The sequence below is a fragment of the Nycticebus coucang genome, chromosome 3, assembly GCF_027406575.1.
Source record: "Nycticebus coucang isolate mNycCou1 chromosome 3, mNycCou1.pri, whole genome shotgun sequence".
Lineage (NCBI taxonomy): Eukaryota > Metazoa > Chordata > Mammalia > Primates > Lorisidae > Nycticebus > Nycticebus coucang.
This window is the reverse complement of record NC_069782.1, coordinates 74,711,521-74,734,188: the sequence shown is the minus strand read 5'-3', so window position 1 is coordinate 74,734,188 and position 22,668 is coordinate 74,711,521. Positions and strand designations below refer to the sequence as shown.

The window sequence follows — 22,668 nt, the reverse complement described above, 5'->3', positions numbered from 1 at the left end:
AAAAGAAAAAAAAAGGAAAGAAACAGAGTTTATTGGTTCAAGCAGTTCAAAGCCAGAGTTATGGTCAGTTCATTTGTGTAGATTGTTTCTAGGCAAGAGCTCTTCTAAAAAAAAAATCTTGTCTGAATTACACAGTCCTAAATGGTTGAAGGCAATTTGATTCAAACAAATCAGCTATAAAAGAAATATTTGAGGCACTAAGGGAGATTGAAGCCATACACTGTGAAGATGGAGGAAAGTGTCACAATCCAAGGAATATATGCAGTCATTGGAAGCTGCAAAAGGCAAAGAAAGATGCACATTCTCCTCTAGACCCTCCAGAAGGAGCTAGCCTTGTCCACACCTTGACTTTAGCCCAGCAAAACTTGGTTTCAGACTTCTGACTTCCAGAAGTGTAAGAAACTAAATCTGTTTTACACCACTTAAGTTTGTGGGATTTGTTACAGCAGCAATTGGGAATTAGTTAATAATACACCAAGGAAAAGGGAATATATAACACAGAGGTCCAGGCAACAGCTCTTTCATCTCCAAAATAAATCCAAAGGAACAGAACTGGAGAAAGTACAAATGGGCAGCTCTTTGGCGCTTGATTGGGAAGTGAAGGAATTGCAGCCTGAGAAAATGTAGGTTGTGCCACCCCTTGAAGGCATAAAAACTAAAAGGGTTTCAAAAGGCAAGGTTTCTGTTTCCCCAGTAAATCTATGATACACAACACTATTAAATCTTAAAAAGCAAACTATAGGTCCATATAAATGCCATGACTCCATTTTTGTTCTAAAAGTTTATCTAAATGTATAAATACCTATGTCTAGGAGAGTTCTGACTGCTGGGTACTGCAGACTCATCCCCTCATCTCCTCACTTTTGGCTCCAAGATCCTCTATTTAAAATTGCAAAGTGGGCTAATTGCCTGTAGCTCAGCGGTTAGGGCGCCAGCCACTTTCACCAGAGCTGGCGGGTTCGAATCCAGAGAATGACTTAAGCCCAAGAGTTTGAGGTTGCTGTGAGCTGTGACACCACAGCACTACAGAGAGTGACAAAGTGAAGACTGTCTCAAAAATGAATAAATAAATGAAATGAAATAAAATTCCAAAGTGAACTTCCAACACTCACACACACCCACAAAGAAGCATCTCTTAACCCCTCCAACCCAGCTTTGTTTTCCCCATGATACTTATCACCTTACAACATGCTATGCCATTCATTTTTTTGTAACCACTCAACAAGCTATGCTATTTAAATTATGGATTGCTTGCTTCCTCCACTAGAATTTAACATTCACAAGAGGAATGGTTTTTATGTGTCTTGAACAGATCCTGGCCCTCAATATTTGTTAAATGCATTAACTTTGGAGGTGAAATGGAAGACGCTGAACGGCAAATACTCATTTCAAAATATTTTAAAGTTAAGGACAAAATTATGGGTGGTATTTAAGTCCTTTCCCCCAGTTTTATTTTAACAAATAAAATAAAAAACTTTTAGGCCAGAAGCGGTGGCTCACGCCTGTAATCCTAGCACCCTAGAAGCCGAGGTGGGTGGATTGCTTGAGTTCACCAGTTCGAGACCAGCCTGAGCAAAAGCGAGACACTCCTCCCCCCACCCCGTCTCTACTAAAAATAGAAAAACTAAAGTAACAGGATCGTTTGAGCCCGAGTTGGAGGTTGCTGTGAGCTATAACACCACAGCCCCACTCTACCTAGGGCGACAGCTTGAGACTCCGTCTCAAAAAAACATAAATAAAAATAAAAAACTTTTAACGGGTATTCCTAAAATAATGCTGAAACGTTTGTAGCAAAAAGAACCAGAAGGCTAACTTAAAAGAAACCGTCCTGGGGCCGAGATCCTCGCTCAGCTCAGCACCCTCAGAACACCCCCAGAACACCCCCAAACCGGCGCCGGAAGCGGGTGCCGGAAGTCGGCGCCGCCCGCGCGGCTCTCTGGGACTTGTAGTTCCGGGCCCTCAGCTCCAGATCCGTCAGTATCCAAGACCCAGCGCTTGCAGGTATGGGATTCCACGTGGGAGGTGAGACAGACCCAACTGCTCGCGCAGCTAGTTGAGGCGTCCCAAGGTCAGGGTGTGGGTGTGGCTGGGAGGAGGCGTCGGGCAGCAGAGGCCCGGAAGCCGGGCGGGGTGGCGGTGGGAGGGCGCCAGACTCTCGGAGGCACGGCCTGAGGCCGCACGTGTGTCCTGCGCCCCATTTCCCAGCGGCTGTGTGCACGCGGCTCGTAGCGGTCACACGGAGGCGGGCGGGCCCTACAGCTGAGCGGAGCGCGGCTGCGAAGCCTTTCTGGCCTGGGCCGGCCTGGGGACTTCATATTTGGCCACAGGGGCCTTTTCCACGCCGGTGACTGGCCTTATTCCAAGGAGGTTTTCTATGACATTAGGTGGCGGAAAGGGGCTCCTGTGAGGGGCCGAGGTTTCTGTGCCACAGCACTGCCTCTGCTGAAGGAGGCCGTCTGATCCCCTGCACCCCAGAAATCAGCCGGGCTCTGAGGAGGAGGTCGGGGACGGCGTCTTGGACGACCACAACCCATTTCCCGAGAGTCGATATATAGAACCCGAGCGCTCCTGCTCTAAGTAGAACTCGAGGGCAGAAACCGGAAAGTCTAAGAAATGAGTACGTGTTAGAGCTGCTACGGGTTTGAGGGGGAAGACTTTGTTTGATCCAAAGTCCTGTGGAGAGAGATGAGACGCCCCAGAAGAGGGAGTACAAGAAAAGGGTTGGCTGAAGACAGGTCAGGAGCAGAAGCTGTGTAACTCCCTACAGTCTTGCTGGGCTGGCTAGTGTGTGTCCTACAAGGTGGCTTGGTGTCCATGGCCCTTCCTCATTTCCTAACTGACCTTTCTAGGAATCTGCCCCTCCCTGAGGAGGAAATAACCAGGGTCCTGGTGAATTGGAGGTTCTTTTTTCCTAAAGTGCTATCTCTCTGAAATGTTTCTGTACCGAGTATCGTTTCTCTCTTTATTGTCACACTCAGTATAAGACAGTTTATAGCTTTGGATAAGGAACATTAGGATACTCAGGGCATGTAGCTAGCAAATGATGTCACCAGGCTCCGCACAGATAAAGCTTACAGTGTGAATGTGGTCTACTCCTCAAAGCACTGGGCTATGCGCTTTTATAGAAAGAATCCCTAGGGTGGTGCCTGTGGCTCAGTGAGCAGGGCACCGGCCCCATATACTGAGGGTGGCGGGTTCAAACCCAGCCCCAGCCAAACTGCAACAACAACAACAAAAAAAAGCCGGGCGTTGTGGCGGGCGCCTGTAGTCCCAGCTAATCGGGAGGCTGAGGCAGGAGAATCGCCTAAGCCCAGGAGTTGGAGGTTGCTGTGAGCTGTGTGACGCCACGGCACTCTACCGAGGGCAATAAAGTGAAACTCCGTCTCTACGGGGAAAAAAAAAAAAAAAAGAAAGAATCCCTAGAGTATCTTTGGGGGTTGTTTGTGGGGGGGGGGGTGTTTTTTGTTTGTTTTTGAGACAGAATCTCACTCTGTCACCCTGAGTAGAGGGTCATGGCGTCATAGCTTACAGCAACCTCAAACTCTTGGGCTTGAACATTTCTCTTGCTTCAGCCATAGAAGTAGTTGGGACTACAGGCACAGGCACGACTCCTGGCTAATATTTCTATTTTTAGTAGATACGGGGTTCTCACTCTTGCTCAGGCTGGTCTCCAACTCCTGAACTCAAGCAACTTACCTGCCTCAGCCTCCTAGAATGCTAGGATAATAGGCATCAGCCACTGTGTTGGTCCTGCCAGACATTTTATTCCCATGAAAAGTAATTCAAAACTATTCTCTGCTCAGCCTAGTGCTAAATGGTCTCAGCAAAACAACAGAATTATAAACTAGGTGCTTTTCTTTAAGTTTTACCATTTTGAGGAGCAGATTGCCCATATGCAAAAAAGTATGCATATTAATAGTGATGATTTATTAACTCTGAACGAGTTAAAAACGAGAAAATTTGTTAAATGGCAGCACAGTAGTTACAAAACCACTCTTAAAAATGCTCCTCGCTATGATTTAATAAAAAAAAAAAGAAATTACTCTTAAATAAACAATGATGATTTATTAAACTTGTAAAAAAAAAAAAAATGCTCCTCAATCGGGCTGTGCATCAGGATTATCTGTGATGTTAAGAATTAAGTTTCTGGGTGGTGCCTGTGGCTCAAGGAGTAGGGTGCTGGCCCCATAATAGGGGGTGGCCAGTTTAAGCCCCGCCCTGGCCAAAACTGCAAAAAAACAAACCACATTTGTACCCTCCTATCAGTATGAAATAAAAATTTCTTTTAAAAAAAGGCTGCTTTACATTTATTTAAAAAAAGTTTCTTAGCCTCTGCACACCTGTGAAAAAGAATTTCATTCTTTTTTATCCTATTGGTCTTTGTACATCAAAAAGTTTTTGCGTTTACTGTGAAATATCTCTACATACTTGATATAAATGTCTCAAAAGTAGGTAAACTAAGTTATTCATCTTGTTGCTTTGTTCCCTTTCACCACTGTCCCACATATTTAATTGGTACATTAAATTTTACATTAGCAAGTAGCACTTTTAAAAAACCATTTCTCATCTGTCTCCATAAAACCAAGCGTAGCTTACCTCAGGGTTGACATTGAAAGTGTTTGAGATGGAGGGTGTCGGCCAGCCCCCTTTGCCCTGTCCCGGCTTCCATGGTGAGGAGCTCTGACTCTGAGGGAGCTGAAGGGAAGTGCTCTGTCTGTTGTGGCAGAGAGCAGAGAGCCATAAGTAAACCCCATAACTAAACGAGGCATCACACCAGAAGCTGTATGAATCAAATATGGGGTTAGATTTTAAGGAAAAATATAATTGGTTCTCAACACTACCAGAAAAGCCATTATTTTGCTTGGCAAATATAACCCTTATATACATAGAAAGAAACCATGAGGTCTTATAAGAATCTGTTTAGAGGACAGTAAGCTGTCTCAAGGTATGAAGAGCATGGCATCACTCTGCCTTGAAAAATAATGGAGGACTTCAATAGAAATTAACATGAGTAAGACCCTGTGCTCAATATATTTTCCTTCCTTCTATCTGTTCCCTGATGATTATTTATTAACGGCTGCTGCTTTTGAGGATTGCTAGTGTAATAAAATTTGATATTCTGGAATATGTTACATAATAACTTTTTGATTTTAAAGAAAGGATTTCATCAATCCTTACTGCCTGTTTTATATGTATTAGACATTGTCTTTGAGTCTGGTGAAAGGCAAGAGTCCCAGTTTAACAACTCACCCTCCCGTGTGACCTTGGGTAAGTCGCTTCACTGTTAGGAGCCTTGGTTTTCTCACCTCTAACTTGAAGGCGTTAGGTTTTCTTTTACTAATATCATTATTCATTTAAATTGAATGTGAATTTATAAATATTTAACATTTAGATACTGAGTCGATTGTGTTATTTGTTTAAGACTTAAAGATTAGTTGAGTATGGCTCCTGTCCTTCAGAATCTTACAGCCAACTTGGGAGACAGACTTAATAACTACAGTAGAGTTATGTGGAAGCTGCTATGAGGAGGAGGCACCTAACTCATCCTCATGCTTCAGAAAGGGGCTGTTGATTATTTTGACACTGACAGCAGTCCAGAATGGATGAGAGAACGCAAAGGGCTGTGCTAGACCTGAGCGTGTTTGGATGACTGGACTGTATTACTGTTTCCTACCCTTAAGTAAATGTTGGGGATAGAGCAAGGATGGCTGTGGAAAGAAGTAGAAGGCGACATGATGACAAATGTGTAGGTCTGAGGAGTTTAACATGGGCCTGGTGGAAAAAGGAAACTACTGGTCCCATGACCTTCCTCTTTGGTTGGCCTTTGGTACTTTTTTTTAGAGATAGAGTCTCACTTTATTGCCCTCCGTAGAGTGCTGTGGTGTCACAGCTCACAGCAACCTCCAACTCCTGGGCTTAGGCGATTCTCGTCTCAGCCTCCTGCTGGGACTACAGACGCCCACCACAACACCCAGCTATTTTTTTGTTGCAGTTTGGCCAGGACAGTGTTCAAACCTGCCACCCTCAGTATATGGGGGGGCCAGCGCCCTACCCACTGAGGCGCCGCCCTGGCCTTTGGTACATTGAGTCCACTTTCCCCACTGTAAGCAGGAACTCAGACATGGGGAGGGGAGGGATTCGTTGGCTCTGCTGATACCAGGAGAGAGTATTTATTGTCCTTCATTCCCAGCTTTGTTTTGCTTTATCAGGAGCACTGTTTTCTTCCTGTTCTTCTTTTCCCTGTCAAAGATTCTTCTCATTTGGTTCACGCTTTATCATTTTTTATCTACTACAGATTTAGTACCCCTGAACACATCCTTTCCATTCTCAGCATGGAATTTCCTCACACTTTGCAGGATCTTAAAAATTTAATAACTCTGATCTGTGAATTGAAAGATGACAAAAGTTATACTTACGAAGACTTGATAAGGAGTTATTATGGTCTAGGTAGAAAAAAAAAAGTGAGGGCCTTACTAAGTAGGAGCTGAAATGGAGGGGTGATAACATGTTGGCAGGAAATTTAGAAGGCAGATTTGAAGTGATGCGAATATTGTTGAGGTAGAAAAAGAGGCTTAGGCAATCTGGATAACTGGGTAGAAGATGGATAAAATAAAGGGAGAAAAGATAATTGATGGGCTTGAACCTCTGAAGAGAGAGGAAGGGATTGGATCTAGAATGCATGGGAAAGATTAGCCTTGAGCAGAATACTTTTTTCTCAGTGTGAGCTCTGGAAGATAAGGTCTGGTTGAGAGGAGGGGCCAGTCCTCTTGCTTGAGATTCTCTGGGTCATGCTTTGCTGAAGGGTGTGGTGATGAGGCTCTAAGCAGCCTCTGCTTCTTCTTTGTCCCACCTTTACTCAGGGACTCGTGGGCGTCTCTTTTATTGCAGAGTGGAGAGTGGTGTCCTTGCGAGGAGAGCAGCTTAGGAAAATGAAAGCTGCCTTCCTCATCCTCACCTTCTCTGCTGGTGACTAGTGGGGAAAATCATAGCACTCTGCAGGGCAGGCCTGGGAAGGGAGAGAGTGATGCCCCTTCAGCCTCAGGCCAAAACTGGCTTCTCAGAGGTTGATCCAGTTTACAAGACAGCCCTTTCTGTTTTTTATATATTCTGTCCCTCTGTCAGGTAATGCACCAAGCAGATGTAAGGACAGAAATTGAGTGTTTGTTCAAAAAACAAACTGGTAGCTGAGAAACATTCCTCTATCAGACAGAATCCTGGAGGGAACCAGATTCACTGACGTTAACTGAGTAAATATTTGGACTCCTTTTATGTGCAAGGCCTGCTTTGAGGCCTCAGGATGCAACAGTGAACAAATCAGACAGCCTCTCTTTCCCAGGGAACTTAGGTCTCAGTGGGGACAGACAGTAAATAAGAGAGCAAATGAAAACACAAGGAAACAACGTAAGGGATAAGTGGTAGTAGGAAGAAATTAAAACCAAGAAAATGATAGTTACTGGGTGCTACTGTGGATTAGATTGCAAAGGAAATGCTTTTCCGAGGAGACAACAGTTAGGCTGAAACCTGAATGATGAGGAACAAGCCGTGTGAAGATGTGGAAAAACAACATTCCTAAAGCTGAGAATGAGACTGATGTGGCTCAAGGGCCTGCAAGGTTGTTGTGGATGAGTTACCATAAAAGAGAAGTGACTGAGGCCCAAGCTGGAAGGTAGCGAAGCCAGTTCTGCGGAGCTTCACGGGCCAGGGTAGAGATCCTGGATTTTACTTGATGCCCACTGAAAAGCCTTTAGAGGGTTCCACACACCTGACCTGGTTTGTGTTTTAAAGATCACCTCGGCTGCTGTGTGGACAACTGAATGTGTTACCCAGGCTAGAATGCAGTGGCATCATCAGCTCACTGCAACCTCAAGCAGTCTTCTTGCTCAGCCACCCGAGTAGCGGGGACTATGTGCATGCCGCCACACCTGGCTGATTTTTTTAACTATCTGTAGAGGCAAGGTCTCTATGTTGCTCAGGCTAACTTTTTATTTTTATTAATATAAAATTGAACACAGTTGTCCAACTTTTTCGTTTTATGCAAGTAAGATATAAATGTCAAAAATTCAAAGATAAGCATAATATGAAATAAAATCACTGATAGTTTTTCTGAGTACTCTATACATATGCATGTATATTACAAGTGTATATATTAGAATTTTATGAGATTATACTGTATATATAATTCAATGTACTGTTTTATGTAGAGTATGTTAAAGTGCTGCTTTATGTCATGTTAACTCCCTAAAAAAAGGACCCTTTTTTTTTTTTTTTCTAATTTTTTTTTTCTTTTCTGGGGGAGGGTTCGCAGTTTTTGGCCAGGGCTGGGTTTTTGAACCCGCCACCTCCAGCATATGGGGCTGGTTCCTACTCCTTTGAGCCACAGGTGCTGCCCCCAGGACCCCTTTTCTTACATGAACATTTTTTCCTAATGTTACACACTCATTCTTCATATTATTTTAAATGTTAAAAAACATCAGAAAATTTCATTACTGCCCATGAAAATATACCATTAATAAAATTCCTCCCTCAGTGCTTTTCATGTACCTGTGACTTCTGCAGCCACTAGCCATTCCCAAGTACTCTATAGTAAAGGTGCTGAAGCAATCCCTTAACCATTAAGTTCAGCCCACCTCATGGCTTAACTGTAAACAAACTGCACTGGTTTTTTTTATCATTTTTCCTTTTTCTTTTTGCTATTACTTTTGAAATTTATGAATAAAGTGCTATATTCACCAAGGTAAAGCAAATTGTAGCTACAGGCTTTTTTTTTTTTCTTTAAACAGAGTCTCACTTTGTCACCCTGAGAGTGCTGTGGCGTCATAGCTCACAGCAACCTCATACTCTTGGGCTCAAGAGATCCTCTTGCCTCAGCCTCCTGAGTAGCTGGGACTACAGAAACCTGCCACAAAGCCCGGCTATTATTAGAGGGAGGGTCTTGCTCTAGCTCAGGCCAGTCTCAAACTCCTGAGCTCAGGCAATCCACCCACCTCGGCCTCCCAGAATGCTAGGATTACAGGCATAAGCCACTGCTCCCAGCTCAGGCTTTTAATAAAAATGTTCCTCCAGCTCTGCTGGTCCTCCATCCAGTGTGGCTTCTCAGAGGCACTCAGCTGCTTCCTATGGGGTTTGTCTTCATGCATCCAGACAATGTACTTACACAGTTATTTCTTTTCTCTTTCTTTTTTTTAAAAAATGAATTTATTCATATGGTTTATAAAAAAAGAAGTATAAAAAGGTACACAACAACGGGCCCATGATCTCAATCAGGCCAGTCCACCCATTTTGCTCACAATAAACCTTTTTTTTTCTTTTTTTTAGAGACAGTCTCACTTTATCCCCTGTGGTAGAGTGCTGTGGCGTCACAGCTCACAGCAACCTCCAGCTCTTGGGCTTAGGTGATTCTCTTGCCTCAGCCTCCCGAGTAGCTGGGACTACAGGCGCCTGCCACAATGCCCGGCTATTTTTTGTTGTTGTTACAGTTTGGCCGGGGCCGGGTTTGAACCCTCCACCCTCGGTATATGGGGCCAGCGCCCTACTCACTGAGCCACAGGAGCCGCCCCTGTAAAGTTTCTCTTACTGATATTGATAGGACATTTGTCAGCCAGCTAACGCCAGGACATGTAAGTGGGATTCCAAGGACAAGATAATGCTTTGATTGGCTTCTCAAACAGGCACACGTTAAAATCAGCTCAAGTGACTTTTCGACACCTGTTAGCCTTCTCCCCTACTTCCCAATTCAGGTCTGGGATGTAGGCAGTTCTGGCTTCTGGGCTTTGAAAAACTCCTCAGCTGATTCTGATACAAAGCAAATTTTGAGAATCCTCTTTAAGGAGAAGTTTCTTTTTCACCTGGCCTTTCCAGCCTATTTCTCATAGATACTCTAATGCAAAAAAAAAATAAAACCACCACCAAAGGAACTACTTTGCTGCTCCCCTGAGCCACAGCCACCCAAACGCAGGGGGCCAGTTAACTTAACAGCACAGAAACCCATGAGGCCCCGCACCCGACAGCGCGGCAGGTGAAGCTTCCCGGAGACGGCGCCCGCCGCCCGCCGCCCGCCGCCGGGAACAGCGCCGCCAGCTAGGCTCTCGCTCGGGCAGGACCGGCCCGGGCCTCCTGGCTTTCCACCATTTCCGCCCTCTTCTTGACACCACCACTGCATCAGTTTATAACCACCCAGAAAGGCCGTCCACCGTCAAAGGTCAAGGGCCTCTGGCTTTAAAAGCTCCTTTCGAGCTATGTTGCTGCGAAACTAAAGCCAGGAGCCCTCCCAAAGGCCAGTGAGAGCCAGAATAAACCTCTTTAAATTAAAAAAAAAAAAAAGGCGGGGTCGCGGTGGGGAGGCGAAATGTGGCGGCTGACACCTATGATTCTGGCACTCTGGGAGGCTGAGTTGGGAGGATTGCCTGAGCTCAGGAGTTTGAGACCAGCCTGAGCAAAGGAGACCCTGTTTCTAATAAAACTAGGGGAAAAAATTAGCCAGGTGTGGTGTTGCACACCTGTAGTCTCAGCTACCTGGGAGGCTGAGGCAAGAGGATGGAGTGAGCCCAAGAGTTTGAGGTTGCTGTGAGCTATAATGCTATAGCACTCTACCCAGGGCAACAGAGTGAGACTATGTCTGGGGGGGGGGGGGGGGAGAAGCAGTGCACAATGAACAATTTCTTTCATTAGGGTCAAGCATGGTGGCTCATGCCTGTAATCCTAGCACTCTGGGAGGCCCAGACTGGTGGATTGCCTGAGCTCACAAGTTCAAGATCAGCCTGAGCCAGAGTGAGACCTCATCTTTAAAAATAGCCAGGCATTGTGGCAGGCTCCTGCAGTCCCAGCTACTTGAGAAGCTGAGGCAAGAGAATCTCTTGAGCCCAAGAATTTGAGGTTGCTGTTTGCTGCAACACCACAGCACTCTACCACGGGTGACAAAATGAGACTCTGTCTCAAAAAAAAAAGTTTCTTTCATGTTTGTAACTCCTGTCTACTCAGGTTCTGGTCATTGGCTTCTGCAAAGCATTTGTAATCTCATATAAAGGTCATTTCTTAACTACATAGAAGTCTGAAGACTAAAGCCTCCAGGCTGTAATACTGAGTGTACATGTTTGTGATTTTGATTGATAAATGTCAAAGTGTCCATCCTTCATCATGGGTGATAACCAGTTTCCATTCGTGAACAATGTGAGTCTTTAGACTTTAAGTTTGTGCTGGTGTGACAGGTGAAAAATGGTACCTTGGTATCATTTTAGTTTGAACTTATCTATTGTGATATATTGCTACTTGTCAATTTATCAACATTTTATGTATTATATTGATTTCTTCACATCACAGATGAGGATATAGTGTTTTTGTTTTGTTTTTTTTTTTTAGAGACATAGTCTCACTTTGTCACCCTCAGTAGAGTGCTGTGGCGTCACAGCTCACAGCAACCTCCAGCTCTTGGGCTTAGGTGATTCTCTTGCCTCAGCCTCCCGAGTAGCTGGGACTACAGGTGCCCAGCACAACGCTTGGCTATTTTTTTGTTGCAGTTTGGCCAGGGCCGGGTTTGAACCCGCCACCCTCGATATCTGGGGCCAGCGCCCTACCCACTGAGCCACAGGCGCAGCCCATATATAGGTTTTTTTTTACAGTACTTCCCCCAACATGCCCAGCCTCCCAGTAATTTATGTTAGAGTCTTGTCAGTGATCAATGCTTACATTGCTTTGATGTGGTAATTACTGTTTACTGTACATAGTAATATACTTGTACTATGATTACAATTCCCAATTCCTTTTTCTTCCTCTGAAGGTAATATTTACTTTTTAAAAATATATCTTATTTGGGGGGATTTTCATTCCATTCTGTTACTGTAGTTTTAGTTACCTTTTCTTTTATTCATTTCTTTTATTCATCAATTGATTCAAATTATGTCTTTTATTGACTTATTTTCTTACTCCAATCTTTTTTTTTTTAAAGACAGAGCCTCATGTTGTCACCCTGGGTAGAGTGCTGTGGCATCACAGCTCACAGCAACCTCCAACTCCTGGGCTCAAGCGATTATCCTGCCTCTTCCTCCCAAGTAGCTGGGATTACAGGTGCCCGCCACAACGCCCGACTGTTTCTTTGGTTGCAGCCATCATTGTTTGGTGGCCCGGGCTGGATTCGAACCTGCCAGCTCAGGTGTACATGGCTGGCGCCTTAGCCGCTTGAGCCACAGGCACTGAGCCTTACTCCAATCTTTTTATCATTTATTTTCTTTGTCTACGTTTGATCTTAGTCAAAAGGCCAAGAAGCATTATCATCTTTTTCTTAAATTAACTTTTAAGATTTTGCTATATTACATTCTTGAGTAATTGTTTTGTAATTGAATCCTTTCTTGTCTGCAGAAGTGTCTGTTTTTTCCTCTCACTGAAATGGGTACTTGGCTAGGTAAAGAATTCTAATTTCACAATTACTTTTCCTCCAAAATTTGAAGATGGTACTCTGTTGTCTTCAAGTATGCAGTATTGCCAATTAGTAGTTTCATGTCATTTTAATTCTCATTTATTTGTACATAGTCTGGCTTTTTTGTGTGAATGCTTTTAGAATTTTCTGGGAATTTTTTTTTCCCTGTTTAGTTATAGGTTTTCTCACATACCATTTTTAGCATTCACTGGGCCCTGAGTCCTAGGAAACATTTTTTTCTGTTGTGTCTTTGACTATTTTCTCCCTCTTCAGTCTATCTTCACTATCCTCATGGAACTCTCTGAGATGGTTTTTACTTTTATCTTTCCATTTGTCTATTCTTTTAATATGCATTCTAGGAGAATCCCTCAGTTTTCTATCATGGCGATGTTTTTATTTTGCTCTTCGACCCTCTAGATCAGAGGTCCTCAAACTTTTTAAACATGGGGCCAGTTCCCTGTCCCTCAGACCATTGGAGGGCCAGACTATAGTTTAAAAAAAAAAAAAACTGAACAAATTCCTATGCACACTGCACATATTTTAAAGTAAAAAAATAAAACTGGAACAAATACAATCACACCGCCTCATATGGCCCGCGGGCCATAGTTTGAGGATCCCTGCTCTAGATTGTAGGCCTTAGACAAAGATAGCCTGATACTTAGCTATGAGATGAGAAGTTACTTAACCTCTTTCAACTTTGGTTTCCTCATGTGCAAAATGGCTGTCCTAATCGTTCCTCTCACATAAGATTGTGCAAACTCTAAGACATTAACGATGATAAAAATGGGATGATTTGGATAATGTTAAAATTAGCACATCTTGATAATAGCAGAAATTTAGAAACAAAATAAAAATATGCATTGTGTTATAAATAATCATACACGGAGTATCTAAACATACAACAAGGCACCGACACCACAGAAATATTTAACATGATAATTTTAAAAAAGGTATTCACAACGTAATGCTGAATAGATAAAGCAGGTGAAAATGTTTATAATACAATCTTATTTTTGGAATACACACACATAGAGAAAGAAGTTTAAGATAAATATAACTGTCCATGGCAGAATAAAAGGTGATTTTTATTTTCTTCTGTGTGCTTATCTCTATTGTCTTAAGACAAACATGAATAAATGTATTGCTTTCAAATTTAAAAAAATAAAAACAATAGTCTGAAAATAAAAAGATTGTGCAAACATTGGCTGAGAGCTTCAGAAAGACACTATAGGTATTAATATTATCATCTTTAGTGATTTTATTAATTTATAATTGTGGTTATTTTTCGTAGCAGGATGGTTATAGTTTATGATTAGATTGTATTTATTTTTTATTTTATTTTCTTTTTTTTTATATTTTTTTTGTTAACAGGGGAAAGCGCGAACGCAGTCCCCCACTACCACAAATTATGCAGTCGAGTTTCCCACATTTGGGGAAATCGCAGGGGTCAGCACATCCGGAGTGCAATGGATAAGCCTCGCCCTGGGAAAACCACCTTCGTGATCATGGTATCTCCCCTGCCAGGTAAGTATGATTAGATTGTATTTAAATGTGATATCTTCTCTGATTTCTGTAGGATTTTAATTATGTACCTTTTATATTGTTTCTTCTGGCCACTATTCCTTGCTTGTGCCTCTCTTCATTAGCTTGCTAAATTTTTTTTTGTCTCCTTATATGTGTTTTCAGTATAATACTGGAGTGTGCATCCTTGGCTGACTCTTGACCGACTTTGAGGCACAGGTATGTTCCCATTTAGTACATGCCTCTACTTATTGTGTGTGGGAGGTAGATAATAAGAATCCAGATGGTGGGTGCTATAGGCCTTTGTTTAAGACCGCCTCTTCATGCTGCTAGTTATACGGGGCACACCCTTCTTCTGCAGCCCCAGCTCTGGATTATCTGCCCTGTCAAAACTCCTTCAGAGACCTTGAGGCCTTATCCTGGGCACATACAGAGTTACTTGCTCCTTTTGTACCTTAGTCGATCTTATCAGTGTAGATGCAGTGTTTCCTCAGCCTCTGTTTTCAGCCAAATAATACTATTAGAAGTCTTTCTTTGGCAAATCATTTATTTTATTCTCAAGGCTTTATAGGGGACGACTGCTGTTAGCTACTCAGCATTTCTGTTTTTAAAGGGAAGAGCGGGGTTGGGAGAAGTGCTGCTAATGAAACAACTATCCCACCCATTAGGAATGTCTAACTTAAATTAATGAATCTATCTTTACAGTTGTTGATTCTGAATTTAGAATTAGAACTCTAAGACATCTTGAGATCCCATAGCCCTAAAGAAGCCTTCTCCTGTAGATGATTTGAGCTGTGAATATTTTCCCCCTAGTTTCTCCATCTTTCCTAATCCATCTGGTCTTTATCACCTGGGAGTTCCTCAACATTTTTAATTCTGGTGATGTCAACCTTTCTTTTTTTCCAAGACTATTATGGATTTCTTTTTTGTCATTGTAGTGTAATATTTGGATATTTACTGTAATTGTTTTGACTGACATATATATACCAGTAAGTCTAAACCTGTATTCCAAGCACAGTTCTCTCTCACAAGTTCCATAGCCACATATCTCACTTTTTACTGAACAGTGGCCACCAGCACCACAGTGAAATAAACAAGGTAGATTTTTAGTTTGTCCTCTGCTCCCTCCCCCACTCCAGCCTTGTCCTCTTGTCTTATAACACAGCACAGCTATACCTAGTCACTCAGGCAGGGAGCCCAGGGAGCATTTTTTCTCCCAGGCATTCCCTTGCCTTCTAGGTTTAGTTTGTCATCCACCTAATTTAGAATGAATCTCTCCCCTTTTCTCTACAACCATCATTTTTCTTCTGAGAGAGAGTGTCACTATGTCACCCTTGGTAGAGTGCCGTGGCGTCATAGCTCACAGCAACTTCAAACTCTTAGGCTTAAGCGATTCTTTTGCCTCAGCCTCCCAAGTGGCTAGGATTACAGGCACCTACCTCAATGCCAGGCTATTTTTGTTGTGGTGGTTATTGTAGTTGTCATTGTTGTCTGGCAGGCCCAGGCTGGGTTTGAACCCGTCATCCCTGGGGTATGTGGCCCGCACCATAACCAACTGAGCTACAGGCACTGAGCCTGAATTTAAATCCTTTAATAGTCTTTGAACTCTGCAGTGGTTAGCCCTAAGTCTTTAGGACTAGACACCAAGCCCTTTGCTCAGCTTCCTACCTTCCCCATAAAGACATTCTTCACCACTGTTAGCTTTTTTATATCCTTCGCAAGAAGCTGACTGTAGTCTTCTGAAACATGTCATAATTTCTGTCCACATTTCACTTTTTTTCCAGTGATTTTCTCCCAGAAACCTTCCCAGTGCTCCAAAGTTTGAGTTGTGTGCTCCTATTCTGTGCACTCATAACCAATTAGCATGTCTCTATTGTATGCTCATCCTCACCACGTGCCATTGTTGTTGGTATGTTTGTCTTTCTCCCAAGAGGCTTTAGCGTTTTGTTTTTTTTTGTATGGCCCTCGGTAGAGTGCCGTGGGCATCACACAGCTCACGGCAACCTCCAACTCCTGGGCTTAGGTGATTCTCTTGCCTCAGCCAGGCGCCCACCACAGCATTCAGCTATTTTTTTGTTGCAGGTATGAACCCACCACCCTAGGTATATGGGGCCAGCATCCTACCCACTAAGCCACAGGCACCACCCGAGGCTTTAGTGTCTTAAGCAAAAGGACTTCAGTTTTCTTCCTTGTATCCCAAACACCTATGACAGCAGAATACCAATTAAATGTAAATTAAAATAAAATAAAGGGAAATGAAATAGAATGTTATTTGTGGCAATGTATAGGATTCATAGGCTTTTGCAGGATTAAGGAAGGAATACCTTTTTTTTTTGGACACAGAGCCACAAGCTGTCGCCCTGGGTAGAGTGCTGTAGCATCACAGCTCACAGCAACCTCCAACTCCAGGGCTCAAGCGATTCTCCTGCCTCTGCCTCCCAAGAAGCTGGGACTACCGGCGCCTGCCACAACACCCGGCTATTTGTTTGGTTGCAGCCGTCATTGTTGTTTGGTGGGCCCAGGCTGGATTTGAACCCGCCAGCTCAGGTGTATGTGGCTGGCGCCTTAGCCGCTTGAGCCACAGGTGCTGAGCCAGGAAGGAATACTTCTATTGGCAGTGCTTAAAAGCAGAGAGAAAATTTCTGTCTTCTGTACCCAGATATTCTCTCCTTCTGACATTAATCTAAAGGACAGCACTATAAGGACAAGTTGAACTTTTTCCTGGTTCCTAAATTGTAGGCACTTCTGTTCTATAATCTTGAAATCTGCCCTCTGTTCTTACTGCTAAATTCTCTTTGTTCCCTAGGAAACTTGAAAGAAAATTCTGTGGAGAATCTTCAAGAGAAAAAACTTCAGGATCTGTCATAGGAGCTTTCCCACTGGCTGACTCTAGAAGAAATGACCAGTCCAATAACTGGTAGTCAGGATGATTTTGTGAATCTTCAAGGGGAAGTATATGGAGAGCCTGAACTAGATCTCCTCACTTGTCAAAAGGAGCGAGAAGCCTCTTCTCATACTTGCAGAAAGAACAGTGCAGTGACTCTTCAAAGTCATGATTTCAAAAACACTGAAAGTGAAAAATATTTGTCTTTGAAAGCTCGAAGCCAAATGGCCACACAAGACTCTTCAGCAAAGGCCTGTAAGAATGAGCCTCAGGATGCTCAGGAAAGCAAACATCTCTATGTAACTGAAGAAAGCACTGAGAGCAAAGTGATAAGGGGGGGAAATTCTCCCACGGACCACTGTTCAGAGAACCTTCAAGTTAAACCTGTGTCTGATATAACAGAACTGGACTTAGCATTGTCCAGTGGTGAAGCAACTTGCCAGAATGGCCAGTTGAAAGAATCTTTGGATCCCTTTGACCATAACTGCAAAGACATTTGTGGATGGAAATCACAGTTGGTCGGTTGTAGTCAGCAGGGAGTTTGTACAGAGGAGAAACCATGTAACTGTAATGACAATGGGGAATTACTTAACACCAGCCAAGGTGCTCATCCATGTGAGGAAATCTACAAATGTGGACAGCATGGTAAGGACTTCAGTCAAAGCTCAAAGCTGCTGCTTCATCAGAGAGACCAAACAGAAGAAAAACCATACAAATGTGAGCAGTGTGGGAAGGGCTTCACCAGGAGCTCGAGTCTTCTTATCCATCAAGCAGTCCACACAGATGAGAAACCTTACAAGTGCGACAAGTGTGGGAAGGGCTTCACTAGGAGCTCAAGTCTGCTTATCCATCATGCAGTCCATACAGGTGAGAAACCTTATAAATGTGACAAGTGTGGGAAGGGCTTTAGTCAGAGCTCCAAACTGCACATCCACCAGCGAGTGCACACTGGAGAGAAGCCCTATGAGTGTGGAGAGTGCGGTATGAGCTTCAGTCAACGCTCAAACCTGCACATCCACCAGCGTGTCCACACAGGAGAGAGGCCCTACAAGTGTGCTGAGTGTGGGAAGGGCTTCAGTCAGAGCTCAAACCTCCACATTCATCGGTGCATCCACACAGGAGAGAAGCCGTACCAGTGCTACGAGTGTGGGAAGGGCTTCAGCCAGAGCTCAGATCTTCGCATCCATCTCAGAGTCCACACTGGAGAGAAGCCCTATCACTGTGGCAAGTGTGGGAAGGGATTTAGCCAGAGTTCCAAACTCCTCATCCACCAGAGGGTGCACACTGGAGAGAAGCCCTATGAATGTAGCAAGTGTGGAAAAGGATTCAGCCAGAGCTCCAACCTGCACATTCACCAGCGGGTTCACAAGAAAGATCCCCATTAAAAGGCATGTACTACTCAGGTCTTCAGAGTATTCATACTGTTCAAACTGTCACTTTTTTTTTTTTTTTTTTTGACAGAGCCTCAAGCTGTTGCCCTGGGTAGAGTGCTGTGGCATCACAGCTCACAGCAATCTCCAACTCCTGGGCTCAAGCGAGTCTCCTGTCTCCACCTCCCATGTAGCTGGTACTACAGGCACCTGCCACAACGCCCGGCTATTTTTTGGTTGACGTCATCATTGTTGTTTGGCGGACCCAGGCTGGATTCGAACCTGCCAGCTCAAGTGTATGTGGCTGGCACCTTAGCCGCTTTAGCCACAGGCGCCGAACCAAAACTGTCACATATTTTTAACATCACTCTTACCTTTGTATTCTACAGACGAGGGAGATGAAAAGGGTTATTCAGATGTATTTTCTCACTGAAAAATCATTCATTCATTTAAAATATTTAAGTATCAAGCACTTGTTATGCTGTTGCAGAGAGATGAGGCCCAATGCAGAGAAAGAGCACGCAAACACCATGTTTATAAGAGGAAGGGCCAGCAGAATGAAAGGCATAAACAAATTAAAATGTCCATGCTCCCCACCTGGCTTGGTCTTTCCCTTTTTATCTCCAGTCAAAAAGTTCCAATCACGGGTACCTTTCTCACTGGTCAGTTTGAATCAAGCAGGAGCAGCTGTTCCAGCCCCCACAGAATACAGGATTTTACAAAAATGGAAATTTCCAGGTCCCAGGAAGTTAAGTCTACAAATTCCTAAGAGCTGAGTCACCATGGAGAGGATCCTGCAGGATACAGAGGTGTACCCTTGGGTTCTCCTTGAGAAGAATTCTGTTCTCCTGGAACTCACCTTTCCCAGGTATCCTCTTTTTTTTTTTTTTTTTTTTTTGTAGAGACAGAATCTCATTTTGCCCTCAGTAGAGTGCTGGTGGCGTCTCAGCTCACAGCAACCTCCAACTCCCGGGCTTAGGCGATTCTTGCCTTAGCATCCCCAGTAGCTGGGACTACAGGCGCCCTTTTTTTTTTTTTTTTTTACTTTTAGTAGAGACAAAGTCTCGCTCTTGCGCAGGCTGGTTTTGAACTCTTTTTTTTTTAATTTCAGCTTGCTTGTTCATTCTTCTTCGTTTGAAGTACTCTTTTTTGTTGTTGTTCATTTTCTTCTTCTTCTGGCAGTGCTCTTTCCCATTGCCTCCCCAGTAGCTGGGATTACAGACGCCCACCACAACGTCAGGCTGTTTTTGATGTTGTTAGTAGAGACAGGGTCTTACTCTGGCTCACTGCTGCTCATACTGGTCTCGAACCTCTGAGCTCAGACAATCCACCCACCTCGGCCTCCCACAGCACTGGGACTACAGGCGTGAGCCGAACTCTTTTTTTTTTTTTTTTAGAGACGAGTCTCACTTCATCACCCTCATCACCACAGCTCACAGCAACCTCCAACTCCTGGGCTTAGGCAATTCTCCTGCCTCAGCCTCCCAAGCAGCTGGGACCACAGGTGGCCGCCACAACGCCCAGCTATTTTTTGTTGCAGTTTGATTGGGGCCGGGTTCGAACTTCCGCTACAGCTCCTTCACATGGTGCCACCCTCAGTATATGGGGCTGGCGCCCTAATCACTGAGCCGCAGGCGCCCATTTTATTGTTGCAGTTTGGCCAGGTCCAGGTTGGAACCTGCCACCCTCAGTATATGGGGCTGGCACCCTACCCACTGAGCCACAGGTGCCACCTAAGACTCCATATATATTTTAATTTGGGGTCTCAATATGAGCTTGCTTCTGCAGGAACTGATATTAATCACTTTCCACATTCAACTTTTCTACAAAATCTAAGGCATAGAAGTATTTCTGATCTATCCTATAGTTTCTTTCACAGCTGCTTCCGCTACAGCTCCTTCACATGGTGCTACTGGCATCAAATCTTCAGAGTCACCTGTCTGAGCTTTCCTATTTCCCTGGTCTGGACCAGCATTCATATTTTAGGGACTGTGACTCCTCTCGGGTTCTCTACTCAGACCTTAATTGTACCTTTGGTGGGGGGGAGCACTAATATACATATGGGTTTTCACTTTTCCCTGTGTCACATATTGAGTACTGTATTTGATAATGAGTGCATGCTCCCTTCTGGGTACCTTCACATTCATAAAAGCTATAAAGGAGTAACCCTTTGTCCTATCTCAGTGGTATGGTTGCACAGATCACATCCCACCTCCCCTTTTCCGAAGTCCTGTGAGCAGTTTCCTCAGGCTTCAGCTGTGCATTGACCAGCCAGCTCCCAGTATGTGGCTAGAGTAAGGCCTGTTGCCTGTCTTACAAGTTACCTTTGCTTCCCACGGGACAGTGAAATTCTTTTCAGCCAGCTGTGACGATCCAGGCAAGGATCTCTTCCACCTTCACTGCCATGTGTGTGGTCAGGGTGATGGTGCAGTGTACCTCTACCTTGGTTTGAGGGGGCCGGGTTCTGATTCTTGACCTAGACTTGATTCCCCTGATCCCCCAGAGAGAAAGGATGTACAGACACAAAAGACTAAACAGAACACGGTTAATTACCCAAGTGGAGATCATCCTTGCTACTCTTCCTAGGGCTTTTAACTGCCTGTTTGATATAGTTGCTCCCAGTTCTTTTAGGAGTCCCTGCTAAATTGCTGAGGACTAATGGAGGCTTATTTGAACAAGACCAGTGGCAAGGCCTGTATCCAATTAAGCTTTGCTTCCTGGCAGAGTTTACCAATTCCTGCTCTTATGGCCCTATTCATGCACTCTACCCTGTCTGAGCTTTGAGGCCTTATGTCACATACAGTTTCTAGGTGATATTCGAAACTTTAGCTATCATTTGCACTATTTCTCTTATGAAGGCTAGTCCACTGTCAAATTTAAACCAGAGTGGCACCTAAACCATGGGATGATTTCTCTGAGCCAACACTTTTACTACTTCAGAGCCCTCTTAATCTTAGTGGTGAAGGCTTCCACCTATTCCAGGTACATACAGACCAGAACTAGTAAGTACCAGTCTGTATCTGGACAACTCAATATTGTCCATTTACATGTCTTAAAAGGGCTTCACTATAGGACTGAATTTCAGGTGACAGGGATAGTCCCTGTTTAACATGCCACACAATGCTGGCTGACTTCTTGGCAACGTTGGCCAACAGGGAAATGTAAAAGTATCTCCCCAGAAGCCCCCTAATTTTCTTTTGTCTCTGTCCTAAGTGCATGGCCTCATGCATACAACCTCTATAACCAACCTCAGATTTTTACACAGTAAGCTTTTTTTTTTCTTGTTGTTGTTGAGAAGTTCCACCCTATGCCCCTGAGCAGAGTGCAATGGCATCATAGCTCACTGCAACCTCAGACTGGGGCTGTTGGCATCGCAGTGCCCGGCTGGGTTTTTCTATTTTTTTTTTTCTTTGTAGAGACAGAGTCTTACTTTATCGCCTTCTGTAGAGTACCGTGGCGTCACAAAGCTCACAGCAACCTCCAACTCCTGGGCTTAGGCGATTCTCTTGTCTCAGCCTTCCGAGTAGCTGGGACTACAGGCACCCACCACAACACCCAGCTATTTTTTTGTTGTTGCAGTTTGGCCGGGCCCAGGTTTGAACCCGCCACCCTCGGTATATGGGGCCAGCGCCCTACCCACTGAACCATACACGCCACCTGTTTTTTTTTAAGAGTTAGGGTCTCACTCTCACTCAAGCAAGTCTCAAACTCCTGAACTCAAGCAATTCTCCCTCCTCAGCCTCCCACAGTACTGGGATTATAGGTGTGAGCCACTGCGCCCAGCCACAGTAAGCTTTGACATTCAGTGAGGCATAAGTTGGTCAACCAGTGATACCCCTCAGTGTTCATAAGAATGACCACTGCATATGGTACCCAGATTTTTCATTTTGTTCCAAAGTCAACTTATCGGCCTCTTGCACCAGCATGGCAGTGGCTGCAAGTGTTTTTAGGCATGGGAGCCATCCTTTTGAGACTCCATCAAGTTGCTTAGAGAGATAAGCAACTGGTCCTGCCCAGGATGCTACATACTGGGTGAGCACTCTCCTAGCTATTCTATTTCTTTCTGATATGTTCTATTTCTTTTTTTCTTTTTGGTTCAAAAGGCTTGGCTAGGTCAGGGAAGCCTGGCACCAGAACTGCCCACAGTTTTTCCTTTAGTCTCTTGCAGGCTTTTGGTTGGCCAGATTTTACTCAAGTGGTCCATTCTCTCCATCCTTAGTAAGTTCATATGATGGTTTGGCCAGTCTGTATGTTCCACACAGTCTTTCACAGAAATTCTCAGGGTTTTCATCTAGCTTCTGCATGACCTCAGCTACTTTACATATGTTTGTGGCTTTCTGGCTCCCTTACACTGACAGGGATGAAGTCAAGATTGGGTTCATCGAGAATGAAACCATTTAGCAATCACCTACAAATATCTGCAAGTTCTGGATTTCAAGGCTAAGGTTCACACAATGAAAACATTAGTATTCCTACTTACAGAC

The 22,668-nt window shown here is 44.0% G+C and overlaps 1 protein-coding gene and 1 non-coding gene across 3 annotated transcripts; one reads left to right on the top strand and one right to left on the bottom strand.

The window, feature by feature from the left end:
- Positions 1-1,958: 1,958 nt before the first annotated feature.
- On the top strand, positions 1,959-18,917 carry ZNF239 (zinc finger protein 239). Of its 2 annotated transcripts, XM_053586275.1 has the most exons (3): positions 1,973-2,001; positions 14,096-14,149; positions 16,737-18,917. In XM_053586275.1, exon 3 carries the CDS (start codon positions 16,829-16,831, stop codon positions 18,197-18,199), a length of 1,371 nt encoding a protein of 456 aa, XP_053442250.1. In that variant the 5' UTR covers positions 1,973-2,001; positions 14,096-14,149; positions 16,737-16,828; the 3' UTR covers positions 18,200-18,917. The 2 variants fall into 2 exon arrangements, with proteins under 2 accessions (XP_053442251.1, XP_053442250.1); XM_053586276.1 differs by lacking the exon at positions 14,096-14,149 and having other exon boundaries at positions 1,959-2,001.
- On the bottom strand, positions 13,778-13,941 carry LOC128582769 (U1 spliceosomal RNA). Its single transcript, XR_008379213.1, has one exon. It is a non-coding gene; the product is annotated as a U1 spliceosomal RNA (small nuclear RNA).
- Positions 18,918-22,668: the final 3,751 nt, after the last annotated feature.